Raw genomic sequence first — 13,701 nt, 5'->3', positions numbered from 1 at the left:
TTTTGTGCCTAAGAAGGGACTAGAACTCACAGTCTCCTGGTGACTGGCCCAAAGTCACCCAGCTGGCTTTTGTGCCTAAGAAGGGACTAGAACTCAGTCTCCTGGTGACTGGCCCAAAGTCACCCAGCTGGCTTTTGTGCCTAAGAAGGGACTAGAACTCACAGTCTCCTGGTGACTGGCCCAAAGTCACCCAGCTGGCTTTCGTGCCTAAGGCAGGACAAGAAGTCACAGTCTCCAACTTCCTAGGCTGCTGCCTTTTAACCACTCTCCCTAGTAAAAGCGACCCAACGGACTAGCAACTTGAGCCCCCGAGTCTCATCCCTGCCAGGGAGCGATCCAAGAGCTTGCTTTTTCAGTCTCTCTTTGGTGTCAGCCTTCTGGCTTCGGGAGAACCAGGAAAAGCAGAGCCCCAGGCTTCCACAGCAGGAACCGTCTCGTTTGCCAGTGCCTTGAAAGAAAGAAAATAAACCACCCAGACCAAAAGAAAAAAAAAGGGGGAGGGAAAAAAAACCCTCTACCAGCCCCCCCTACCCCCACCCTGAACATCTGCAGTTTACTTTTCAAACCAGGTTTTGAAGCACGCTTGCAGGAAACCTAAGCCGTGCCCTTTTCCAGGATTTCTATAAAGGCCAGTGGCTAGACTGGCAGGAGGTGGCCTCGGTGAATGCTCTGTTTTGTTTTAAAAGATCATCACTGCATGGATGCTTCTCTTCTCCTGAAGCCAGCATCAGCCCTTACAAAAGTTTCAATACTCCAGCGGGGGCCCCCACACTTCTCTCTTTCCCCCCCCCCTCCTTCCTCCCCTCCCTTCCGAAGCCAAGTTCAAAGGAAGCCATAAAAAAGCCATCCTAACATCTCTGGGAAGGCAAAGGAGGAGGCTATAAAAACAGCCCCCTATTGAAGCAGCTCTGGGCTCTCCACTGTGGCGGCAGGATCTACACAAAGGCAGCCTTCCACGAATAAACTTGAGAGTTAAATGCCTGCACAGCGTTTCTCTCATCCCCTCCGTTGCTGAAGAAGCAAATTTTAGGATGAGGCTTTAAGCCAGGCAAGGTGTTTCGCTCGCAAGCGTCGCCGTTCCATTGGCCCTCTTGAAAAAAAGGAAAATCCCATTTTCCGACAAGACACACACTCTCAGGTGCGAAGATTAGATTTTAAACATGAAAACGAAGCCACGGATCTTGAAAAGGATGGACTCCCAGACAAACAGTTTTGATTTCCAGCATTCCAGTTTTCTTCTCGAGCCAAAAGTTGGGTTATTATTTTTTTTTAGAGAGAGGAAGGCTGTTTTGATTTTGAAGGGGGAAGAGTTATGATATTGGAGCTCAGTCGTTATGTCCAAGATCATTTTGATCTTGGTTATTAGGAACATATTTTTCCCCTTTGAAGTGACTCTCTTAAATTGTAGAGGGAGGGAAAGAAAAACTAAATGAGTGAGCGCAGTTATATAAACCATGGTTTACTGATTATATCGCTATTGCTACAATTTACCCACTACAGTCAAATGACGAGTAACTCCAAATTTAGGCATGAGGTCCATCCAGCCACCTCATTTAGCTTTGTGTACACAAACGGATACAATATACAGATTTTTCACTACCCCTTGTCTTTTCCTGAGCTTATGGATGGAAACGAATCAAGAAGAGAACCAACTTAGAACTAAGGAGTAATTTCCTGACAGAACAATGAATCAATGGAAGGACTTGCCTTCAGAAATTGTGGGTGCTCCATTACTGGAAGTTTTTAAGAAGAGATGGGAGAACCATTTGTCTGAAAATGGTGTAGGGTCTTCTGCTTGGGCAGTGGGTTGGACTAGACCAGGGGTCGCCAACCTTTTGGACCTCAGGGACCACCAGACTCATAATTTTAAATCCCGCAGACCACTAATATGAATTTTGACTGATGGTGGCTTGCTGACCTTGGTGGGAAAGTCGGTCCCCTATTCCAGAGCTGCAGTAGTCACTGGAATGGCCCTTTGGTCATCCCGGAGCAGCTCCTCCAGTCCATGGCAGGCCGGTGCACCCGAGTGGTGGAGCAGCTGCTCCGGGATGACCAGAGGGCCAGTCCTGTGACTACTGCAACTCTGGAATATGGGACCGACTTTCCCACCAACGTCAGCAAGCCACCCTGGGGCGGATTTCCCTCCTCACCATTGGTCTTACCTTCCAGTTCCAGCTTGCGTGGCTCTACTCAAGGTAAGGTTTGCGCTCAGCCAGCGGATGGGCGGGCCATGTGGGCGGCGCAGCCTTGTGTTCCCATGCAGCCTGGATTAATTGCTTTGTGGGGGCAGGACATTTCTCTGCAGACCACCAAAATTTTCTTGCGGACCACCAATTGTCCCAGCCCACTAGTTGGCAACCACTGGGCTAGAAGACCTCCAAAGTCCCTTCCATGTGATTCTTCAGTCTTTGGCCCTTGCATAGGTCATAGTCATGTTCCAAATATCCCTTCTCATCGGTTTCTTTACATCCCAAATGCGCCTAAACTTACCCGACCTCTCTATTGGATTGGAGCTGCTTAACACCTGGATAGTAAACCATCAATAATATCAGCGTTAGAGGCCAATCAGGAAATTGAAGTAACTTCCTAAATCATGTTTCTCAGTCTGGGTGAACTTCAATTCAACTGCCCGTTCTGCTGGCTTCATTCTGGGGATTGAAGACTATTCATCTTACTATCGCCAAGGTTGAGAGATAGGATTCTAAATTAAAGGAGCATTAACCTTCTTCCACACACTTGCCAAGGAAGTTACATAAATGTGACTGTGAAGTCACCAGGCACTCAGTCCAATTTTGCCTTTCTGACTCACCCATAATCAATCTCAATTATTACTGTTTACAGTCTGTTCTCACAAGCATATCATTCTCTTTTAAAGTAGAGAGTAAACACAAGAACCCTTCTCGTAAGGCTTGCCAAGATCCAAATTATACAAGCAGCCCCATCAGATACGAACAATCCAGAAAACACACCCAGATAAATGCAGATCAACATCTCTTCTTGAGGCGCTCCATCCGGTGCCTCTTTAAACTTAACTCTGCCAAATTTTGCAACCCAGCTCTCTCTCCTGGCCTCCAGAGCAAAATTGCACAGAGATGCTAGGTGCTTTCTACACCTTTATGGTTTGTAACCACACTCAACTTATCCTCTGAGAATAATTGCCACGGATTCCAGCTTTCTGCTGGGTTATTGAGCAATTCAGTTCCTCCCATCTCCACAATATGACTGAAACTTCAAACACCAGAAAAAGGCAATTGAACAGTAAACTAATTTAAACCCCTTTTTTTAAAAAAAAAAAACAGACACACACCACCGGCACACTGGTCTACTCCACCACACTTTCTTTATACGCATTTTTGAATGGATATTCTCCAAAAAAATATCTGGAACCAAAGATCTGCAGACAGTGAACGAGATCAAATCTTTCATCTCAAGAAAGTAGTGAAGAACAGAGTAAAATATATACATTCCTTGCGGTACACATAGGACACATCATTCAAGATGTATTTCTCAACTTACTTTCAAATCAGGTAAAACGAGCTTGCTCAAAAGAGTTGTTCACCAACGCTCAACAAACATAGCACTTCCCTTAGAAGAACTGTGTGCCATATTTTAGAACCAAAGACTAGTGGTGTGAAAGTCACTGGGTAATTCTGTTATCAGATCATCTACTTTGACAGCAAGAACTGAAATATGCTGTTCCATATCTCTATTGGTCAGGATCATGTGACTATGGGGATGTTGCAATGGTCATAAGTGTTATATATGACTAGCTCTATATACGACTAGCTTGATATCTGTGCTTCACTATGAAACTATGTGGTCAGGCTTAGTTTTTTGGGGGGAAAATAAGGGGGGAAATTCTGCCTCTGCCTATCAGTATTCATCTGGCTAGCATCCTGTCAGCATGTGAAAGAGTTGAGGGCTGTTTGAAAACTGAAACAGTATTTTCTGTGTGAGGAAGGAGACAACAAGGAGCCTGGGCGTGGCTTAGCTCAACTGTTCTGTACTAAAGCCAAGTAGTGCTGTGAGACTAAAACTGAAACTGAAACTCCTCTCCTCTGCTTGTGTTTTGCCTTTGGAACAGATTTCTTTCCAGGTGGGGAGGGGGAGTAGAACTCCTTAGCATCAGAGCATATTAATAATAATATACGAAATGCTAATGCTCTGATGGTCATTTCGAAAAATCCTTTCTTAGTAGCACCTAGAAGCCAAGAGGAACATACATGCCAAATTTCAAGTTTGTAGGCTTTACGGTTCTGGAGATTTTGTGATGATGTGTGAGTGGTATTTTGCTTATATATATATATATAGATTTCTTCAAGATACAGCAAGTCCCTAATTTATCAACCACTTAAGTCGGAGATGACCACAATCCTTTCCCGAAATCGCTGGAGTCATCCTGCTATACCACAGAGGCCTGGTTTCCCATCATGTTGAAGGAACCATGTTACAAAATCCAACACATGATTTATTTGCTGATCAGGGTTGCTTAGGAAAATTTGAGATAGTGAATTAAATTCCCAACATGGAATGTCTACCAATGGGTTTGCCCGACAAATTTAGCAAGTCCCTAAAATCCTAAACATCTCCATTAACACGTTAAGCTTGATTAGAATTAACCTTGGATAGGTTGTTGTTGTTTTAAGTTTATCACCTCGTGCAAACTCAGCCTTTTTAAGTGTGTTACACTAATCATGGATGAGGAAAAACAGTTTGGTGTAAATGTCTAGGGAGATCCTGCTCCGTGGTTGTCTCAAAGGTGCTTTTTTCAAGAGGCAACTGGACTTTCTTTGTTGTTGCTTTTCCTTGAAAATGTTTTGCTTCTCATCCAAGAAGCTTCTTCAGTTCTTGGATGAGAAGCGAAATGTTTTCAAGGAAAAATATCGAGAGAGGCCAGCTGCCCTTTGAAAAAGCACCTTTGGGAGCAGTTAGGGTATAATGTTCAAATGTCTAGGTTCTATCATATCACAGGACCTAAAATGGACACCTAACATCAAAAACGTCATCAAGAAAGCACAACAAAGAATGTTCTTTCTGCATCAACTCAGGAAGCTCAAACTGCCCAAGGAGCTGCTGATCCAGTTCTACAGAGGAATGATTGAATCTGTCATCTGCACCTCTATGACCGTCTGGTTTGGTTCTGCAACCCAACAGGACAGACACAGATTCCAGAGAGCGATTAGGACTGCAGGAAAAACAATGGCTACCAACCTGCCTTCCATCAAGGACCTGTATACTGCAGGAGTCAAAAAGAGGGCTGTGAAAGTACCTACAGACCCCTCACATCCCGGACATAAACCAGTTCAACTCCTTCCCTCAAAACAATGCTCTAGAGCCCTGCACACCAGAACAACTAGACACGAGGACAGTTTTTTCCCCGAACGCCATCACTCTGCTAAACAGCTAATTCCTTCAAAACTGTCCAACTATTTACAAAGTCTGCACTACTATTACTATTAATCTTCTCATCACTCCTTATCACCCATCCCCTCCCACTTGTGGGACTGTAACTTTGTCACTTGTATCCTTAAGATCTATATCATTTTTTTCCTAGTATTATTTGATTGCTTATTGTACCCTATGACTATTATTAAGTGTTGTACCTTATGATTCTTGACTCTTGACGAATATATCTTTTCTTTCATGTAGATTGAGAGCATTTGCACCAAAGACAAATTCCTTGTGTGTCCAATCACACTTGGCCAATAAAGAATTCTATTCTATTCTATTCTATTCTATTCTATTCTATTCTATTCTATCCTATCCTATCCTATCCTATCCTATCCTATGTTAAGGCGCCAGGTTAGAAATGAGGAGTCTGTGAATTCTAGTCCTGCCTTATGCACAAAGCCAGCTGGGTGCCTTTGGGCCACTCGCTCTGTGTCAGCTCTAGGTAGCTAAGACAATGGCAAACAATTTCTGAAAAAACTTGCCAGAAAGCTGCAGGGAATTAGCCCAGGCAGCTGCCAGGAGTGAATGTTGACTTGAAGGCGCACACAAACACACACACACACACGCACACACAGAGATCATTGGATTAATTGTCTATGGAGATTTTCAGTCCTCCAGGTCATGGTTGTCCCAAAGGTGCTTTTTTTTCTGGGCTTTGTTTTTCTTTGAAGACGTTTTGCTTCGCATCCACGAAGCTTCAGTTCTGAACTGAAGAAGCTTCTTGGATGAGAAGTGAAACGTCTCAGAAAAAAGGACAGAAAAAAGAAAAAAAAACAAGAAAGTTCAGTTGCCTCCTGAAAAAAAGCACCTTTAGAAGAACCATGACCTGGAGGACTGAAGATCGCTACAGACTTTTAGCTATACAATTTGGGGTGATCCCCCTTTCAATGGTGTGAGAGTAGGAATGGATTTCCAGAGAAAGAAAAATTGCAGACTACAGGAACCGGTGACCCTGAGGATACAGATAAACCTCCAAGTGGCCTCAACGACCCTCTGAAAGAATGCAAATGACCAGCTGTCTGCAAGGAATATCAATCTTTCCATTCCCCACTACCCAGTCAGAGCTGGAGAAGCTTCTTGGATGAGAAGCGAAATTTCTTCAAAGAAAAACAAGCAAGTCCAGCTGCTTCTTTAAAAAAAAGCATCCTTGGGACATTGGATTAATTTAGCAACCATTTTTAAGAGAGTTCTGGAGCCCAGTCACTGATTCCTCCTATCAAATATATGGTCCACCATCAAGATGAAGCTTCCAAGAACAGAAAGAAAAAAAGCCTCGGAAGTTACAAAAGCTAAACCCTAATCGAGGATTATTCAGATAAGCTCATCGTGTCTTAGGAAGGAAGAATCCTTCCAGATATGCATAAAATTATGCACAATTATTGGATGATTGCCACTGGAGTCTAAATGGGTATGCAAAAATATCTCCCCAGATCCAGCCCAACATCTTAGCCTCTTCTGTAAACAATCCACAATGGAATTGTTTGGTAAAGAATCAAACTTCCACATTGTCTGAATGAAAGTGACAGCTCTGCAAGTTTGCATATATTGCAGAATAGGTCCTACCATCTTTAAAGTTATTAAAGGAAAATCTCTACCTACCTACCTACCTACCTACCTACCTGCCTGCCTGCCTGCCTGCCTGCCTGTCTGTCTGTCTGTCTATCTATCTATCTATCTATCTATCTATCTATCTATCTATCTATCTATCTATCTATCCATCCATCCATCCATCCATCCATCCATCATCACCACCACCAAAGATACAGGTAGTCCTCAATTTATGACCACAAATTTCCATTGTTAAGTGAGATACTTGTTAAGTGAGTCTTGCCCCTGGGTTTTCTTGTCCCAGTTGTTCAGTGAATCCCTGAAGCCATTACGTTAGTCACATGGCTTCCCCATTGATTTCACTTGTCCAGAGGTCGCAAAAGGGAAATCACATGACCTTGGGACACAGCAACAGTCGTAAGTACGAGCCAGGTGCCAAGCATCTGAATTCTGATCACGTTGTGATGACCCAAAGGGGCGTGGCACAAAAGCAACGAAGTCACAAAAGTTGGTAAAGTCCCTTTAATTCCTCCAACTTGGCCCCCAAGGTCCAGTTATCATCAGTTGAAGAAAAAAAATCTCTCCCAAGAATTGTTTTTAAAGGAAAGAAACTCAGTTCAAAGCCAAAGTACATATAGGTTATAAATAAAAACCAACACAAACCACGCTGCAGCAACTAACGAGTCAAGGCAGGATAAGGAATTTAAGACGTCAAAAGATAGCGAAACACACACATTTGGGAAGACACCAGAACCCAAATAAGACTTGACAAACCAAAATAATTCACGCTTTGCTTCCAGCAAGGTGCTATGCACAAACATCCTTTATATCCTGTTTTCCCAGCTGCAACTAATGAAGGGAATCAGGGCCTTTTTCTCCCCCGTAACCCATGTTGTTCCCTTCTCCGGTGGCCCTAGGTCTTCCTCTGAATGCCTAGCCGGACTGTGCCCTTCCCCAGTTTCCTCCACAGCCACCAGAGCCACACTCCTGCTCCCTGTCAGCTGTTCGACTTCCCCCTCCGAATCAGATTCCAACAGGGGCATGACACAAGTGATCATGGGGGATGCTACAAAGATGGTAAGTGTGAAAAATAGACAGAAGTCGGTGCCATTGTAGCTTGGAAGTCGGTGCCATTGTAGCTTTGAACGGCCACCAAATGAAATGTTGTAAGTCAACAACTACTTGTTCTTATGCTCGTAAACAAGGTCAAATGAACTTAAGCTAAGCAGCTGCATATTTGCATGCCTGATGACATCAGCACCATATAAATGAGGCCATCTGCATAATTCCCCTCGTTTGCATGATGACATCATGAGGCACCAGATTTCACTAACTCCCCACCCACTCTAAATAAAAAACTCATGCATGCATATTTAAGTTTCAAATGCCTGGGGAATCTCTTATGGACGGCCACAGTATGAGCTGTCTCCAGACCAGACCAGAAAGTTTGGGGAAACATGGTTTCCAGCTGCAAATAATCAATATCAGCTTTTTTTAAAAACAGACATAGATTCAGAAACTCGGAAACTCTAAAGCTGCTTTAAAAAACCCCAGTTTGTCATGCATGAACATATTTTAGGGGTGGGGGAAAAATTATAACCCTTCAATTATCAGGGTACAAACAATACATTATCTGCAGACTTTCTTGAAGCATACACACGAAAGGGCCTCTTACAGCAAGGGTGGGAAAACATGTAGCCTTCCAGATGTTGATGAAACTTCAATTCCCAACAGTCCCAGGCAACCGCCTATCAAAAAAGGATGACAGAAACTCGAGTTTGGCAACATCTGGATGGCAACTGCTTCTCCATCTTGACATAAGAATCCAAGGGTTCCTCCAAATTAATTTTTTTTTTTAAAAAAAATCCTTTCTTCTCTAACTCTTTTGGAAGCAGGGGGGAAGCCAACTAAATTCCAGATGTTCAGGAAAACACATTTGCTATTTTTGCAAATTGGGGAAGAGAGATTCAAACAAATACCTGCTTGATCATGGGGCCGTATTTTCCCACCCGCGCATTTTGGCACCTATTTATTCACACAAAGTAGCCCAGCTGCAAAGCACTTTGCAAACTCCTAGTAGGAGCAAAGCAAAGATCTTAAACTTATTGCAAGCCTTAAAAGCAGTTTTTGGCACTGTCGTTCTATCGCAGCCTTCTCCAACTTGATATTCCTCTGTTGTGTAGGATTCAGCTCTCATCATCCTCAGCCAGCATGAAACTCAAAATGATGGGAACTGTAGTCCTGAATTTACAGCAGTTCATTTAGTGACCCTTCCAAGTTATGACACTGAAAAAAAAAGTGACTTAGGATCATTTTTCACACTTACAACCTTGTAGCCGTCCCCATAGTCATAGGATCAAAGTTCAGACAGCCTGGCAAGTGCTTCATACTTATGACGGTTGCAGTGTCCTGGAGACATATGTGATTCCCTGTTGTGACCTTCTAACCAGCAAAGTCCAGGGTGAAGCCAGATTTCACTCAACAACCCTGTGACTAACTTAACAAGTGCATGGATTCGCTTAAACCTCCTCTGTGGCAAGAAAAGTCGCAAAATGGAGCAAAACTCACTTAACGTCTGTCTCCCTCAGCAACAGGGTTCAATTGCAGTCGTAAATGGAGGACAAACTGTACGTGTGAAACTAACAGAAGACAGACTCCAAAAGGTGAGGCTGAAGGCTGCTGGAAATGAAAGGGAACCTTCAACAGGGAGCTACATTCACAAACCACGTTTCATTCAGCCTTGTGGATTCAACCACTGGCTGCCCTTGTTGGTGGGAACTCAGCCTGCAAACACGGTTTACCAAGCCAGCCACGGTTTCAATCGCACTGCACCGCCAAGAGGCCAAGCAAGCGAGTCAGAGTCAAGAATAAGCATGAGCAACTCAGCGCAACATCTGGAAGATCAGAGGAGACCTCTTCCCTTTCTATACTGCCCTTTGCAGGGGCCCATCAAGAAGTCCCAGCCAAAGAAGACAACACAGAACTGGAACGGGCCACCTCCAAACACTCTCCGGAGCTTTCAGCAGCCAAGCCATATGGGAGGGACCAAAGGGGGCATCACCAACCAAGCCACAACAGGGGGAAAAGCAACCTCCTTTTATCCTGGTCTCTTGTAGGACTGGGGACCTTATTCTCTTGGACTAAAGGCTAAAGGAACTGAATTCAAAAACCTAAGAAGGGCATCCAAAGGGTTGAGAACTTTAACAAGGAGCAGCAGCTCAGAGGAAACCACCTTCCCTTGTCGAGGATGATGGGAGATGTGGTCCCCATCGTAGGTGGGTACCAAACTTTGATAAGGAGCAGCAGCTCATAGTTTAGTTTACTTTACTTTATTGTCATGGCACCTCTTACAAACGAAATCAAAGACCGAAGTCAAACACCATTTTCAGTGCACATTATGACCATGACCATAAACACAAACACACCTCCTTCACACTTACACACACTGAAGTGAAAAACCATCTTCCCCCAGTCAAGGGTGATGGGAGTTGTAGTTCCCATCGCAGGAGGGTACTGAACTTTTAATAAGGAGCAGCTGCTCAGAGGAAACCATCTTCTCTTGTCAAGGATGATGGGAGATGTGGTCCCCATCGCGGGAGGATACCAGAGTAGGGGAAAGTACAGAGGCAGTTGAGGGTACAAACAGGGTGAGCAACCCTTAAGATGTAACTCCCATTCCCGGGCAGCTCAGCAAAAGTCATGCGGATTCCGGCGACGTTCCCGCCATACACACACACACACACACAATTCAGAGGCCCTTCCTCTGCCTCCCACATTCAGAAAGAGACAGGAGTCCCTTGGCCCAAACCTCCTGCCCCCCACCACCACCCGAAAAGAAGGGGGAGGGGGGAAAAAGCGCCCCCCTCTTCTCTCCCCAACGCGCCCTAAAGATTACCCGGCCGAGCCATTTGCAAGCGAGCGCCCGCGAGCGGCTTGGTCCGCTCTCCACGAGCCCGGACTGAGTTGCCGAAGGAGCGGAGGGAAAAGGCAAAGACTCACCCTGGAGCCGGAGCACTTGCCAAACGCCCGGTGGGGGCAGCCCTGCGGGATCCCCAAGCCTCCGTCGCCGCCTCCCCCGGAGCCTTTGGGGTTCGCCGGCCATTCCTCCAGCCCTTTGCGCACCAGCGAGGCGTTCACGGCGAAGCTATCACCTGGAGGGAGGCAGAGCAAAACGGAGGGGAAACGTGGGTGGGGGGGAGCCCCCTTTCCTCCCTTGACACCCCCACACCGCCTCGCAGCCTCCTTCCACCCTTGGGGGGACGGGGACACCGGGCAGCAGCCCCCCCCCTCCCCCGCCCAAACCGGCCACTCATTCGGGAATGCGGCGCGCAAAGTTTTCCTCCTCTTTCCAGCAGCTGCTTCGAGGGCGGACGCGCTCCCAAGCTCCTGGCCGGGAAAAGCTGGGGAGGGTCCGCAACCCGGGGAGAGAGAGAGAGAGAGAGACCCCCACCCCGTCCTCCTCAAGCCCCCCTCCTCTTACCTTCGGGGCTTTCTCGAGGTTTGCAAGCCGCAGCTAGAGAAGATCCAGTGGGGCAGAGAAGAGGGACGGATTCAAAGAAAGGGAAGGGAAGGGGGGGAGGAAAGAAAAAAGGGATGGTTAGATTCCCATCTGGGGCTTCGCTTCTCCAGGGCTGTTCAGCTCCCCTCCCTCTGCCCTAGATCTCTCCGGCGCTCCCCAGTCCGGCTCGTGGGACCCCCCACTCCTCTTCCACCACCCCCACCCCCACTTTTCCACCCACTTCCACCCCGCCGCAACTTCGCAACTCACCGTGCTTGGAGTGAAGTTTCCCCATCGCTCTGCCCGGCTCGGCGCCCGCGATGGCATTGGAGAGGGTGACGGCCGGCGCTGGGGAAGGAGGGAGAGTGCTGATGGGTGGGTGGGTGCGGGGGGGGTGTCCCGCCTTCTCGCTCCCTCCGCCCCGGCGATTTGGGGGAGAGCGGGGAGGGGTCCCCTAAGTCAGGCAGCGGGGAAGCTGGCTCCGAGTCCCGGTTGCAGCCGGCGGCTCCTTGGCGGCGGCGGCGGCGGCGGCGGCGGCAGCTCCTACTCGCCCTCGTCCCGTTTTAGCAACCCACGCGCTTCCTTCCTCGTCGCGAGGAGGGGGCAAGAAGGCGAAGGGGCGAGTGGCGGCCGCTTCTTCCATCCGGCGGCGGCGGGAGCAGCCCGGAGAGACCGGAGCGCTCGGGCGGCGGCGGCGGCGGCGGCAGCTGCGCGTCTGTCTCTCTCTTTCTCTTCTTTCTATTCCTCTCTCCCTCCCTCTCTCCTGCTGTTCGACTCTCTCTCTCCCTCTTCTTTCCCTTTCTCTCTCCTTCCCCCCTCTCTTTCTATCTCTCTCTGTTTCCTGCCACAAGAGTCTCTCTCTCTCTTCTTTCCCTCTCTTCTTTCCCTTTCTCTCTCTTCTTTCTCCCTCTTTCTGTCTGTCTCTCTCTCTCTCTTTCCTGCCACTTAAGTCTTTCGCTCTCTTCTTTCCCTCTCTTCTTTCCCTTTCTCTCTCTTCTTTCCCCGTCTCTCTCCCTTTCTCTCTCTCTCTCTCTTTCCTGCCACTTCAGTCTCTCTCTTTCTTCTTTCCCTCTCTTCTTTCTCTTTCTCTTCTTTCCTTTTCTCTCTTTCTGTCTCTCTCTCTCTCTCTCTCCTACCACTCGCCCCCCCTTTCTATTTCTCTCTCCCTCTCTTTGCTGCTTCGGTATTCGACTCTCGTTTACCACTCAAGTATCTCTCTCTCTCTTCTTTCTATTCCTCTCTCCCTCTCTCGTCCCACTCCAGTCTCTCTCTCTCTCTCTCTGTTCTTTCTTTCCCTCTTTCCTTCTCTCTCTCCTGCCACTCGAGTCTCTCTCTCTCTCTCTCTCTCTCTCTTCGTCCCCCCGCCTTTTTCCCTTCCCAAAGACAGAGGCGGTTACGACTTTCCTGCACCCACCAGGGGCCGTGATTGACACCTCATGGAGATTAGACCACTTGCAGGCAACCTCTGGATGCCGATTGGAGGCGGGCGGCACATGAAAGGGCTCTTTTGGAGTCTCCAAAAAAAAAAAAAAAACCAGGAGGAGGAGGGGGAGGAGGGGGGGGGGAAAGGCAGCCACCCAGCCCTCCTGAAATAAAAGGAGCGGCGGCGGCGGCGGCTTTGAGGTATTTCATTTCCAGCCAGGCTCAGGCAGCAGAACCCAGAGTCACGGAGGAAAAGAAGGAAGGAAGGCAGGCAGCAGGCAGGGAAGCGCCAACTCGCCGCCCCGGCCGCCTGCGCTGGAGACGGCAGGGTTTTTCTCCTCCTTTGGGTTTCCGTCTCTCCCCCACCTCCCCTCCGCAAGGGGGGGGGGGATCGGGCAGGGCGCACCCCGGTTGCTCTTTGGCCCGAGGGGCTGGTTCGGGGAAACTCGCCCCCTTTCCTCCTCTCCCTGTGCGGAGCGCACGGTCGTGGGAAGAAGATCTTCTCCGGTCTCTTTGCCCGCTTCTCTGGCAGACTTTTTAACAGAGTTGGGAAGGACCTTGGAGGTCATCTAGTCCAGCCCAAGCAGGAGACCCTTACACACCTACGCCATTTCTGACAGATGGCAGTCCGGTCTCCTGCTTGAAAGGCTCCAGGGATGAAGCTCCCACAACTTCTGAAGGCAACTTCTGTTCCATGGGTTGATTGTTCTCCCTGTCAGAAAGTTTCTCCTTATTTCCAGGTTGAATCTCTCCTGGTTCATTTTCCATCCATTATTCCTTGT

At 47.6% G+C, this 13,701-nt stretch overlaps 1 protein-coding gene across 1 annotated transcript in view; it reads right to left on the bottom strand.

The window, feature by feature from the left end:
* The window catches only part of NKD1 (NKD inhibitor of Wnt signaling pathway 1), an 87,303-nt gene extending 74,421 nt beyond the window's left edge, over positions 1-12,882 (bottom strand). Inside the window, exons 1-3 of the mRNA XM_026714020.2 lie at positions 11,768-12,882; positions 11,480-11,512; positions 10,999-11,150 (exon numbers count right to left, since the gene is read on the bottom strand). Of these exons, the coding sequence (XP_026569805.1) occupies positions 10,999-11,150; positions 11,480-11,512; positions 11,768-11,792 (210 nt within the window). The 5' untranslated portion in view covers positions 11,793-12,882. The remainder of the gene's footprint in view (positions 1-10,998; positions 11,151-11,479; positions 11,513-11,767) is intronic.
* Between the last annotated feature and the right edge of the window lie 819 nt (positions 12,883-13,701).

Source organism: Pseudonaja textilis, chromosome 11 (assembly GCF_049901715.1).
Source record: "Pseudonaja textilis isolate UNSWEBS1 chromosome 11, rPseTex1.2, whole genome shotgun sequence".
NCBI classification, from domain to species: domain Eukaryota; kingdom Metazoa; phylum Chordata; class Lepidosauria; order Squamata; family Elapidae; genus Pseudonaja; species Pseudonaja textilis.
This window is presented reverse-complemented; position numbering and strand designations above follow the sequence as displayed.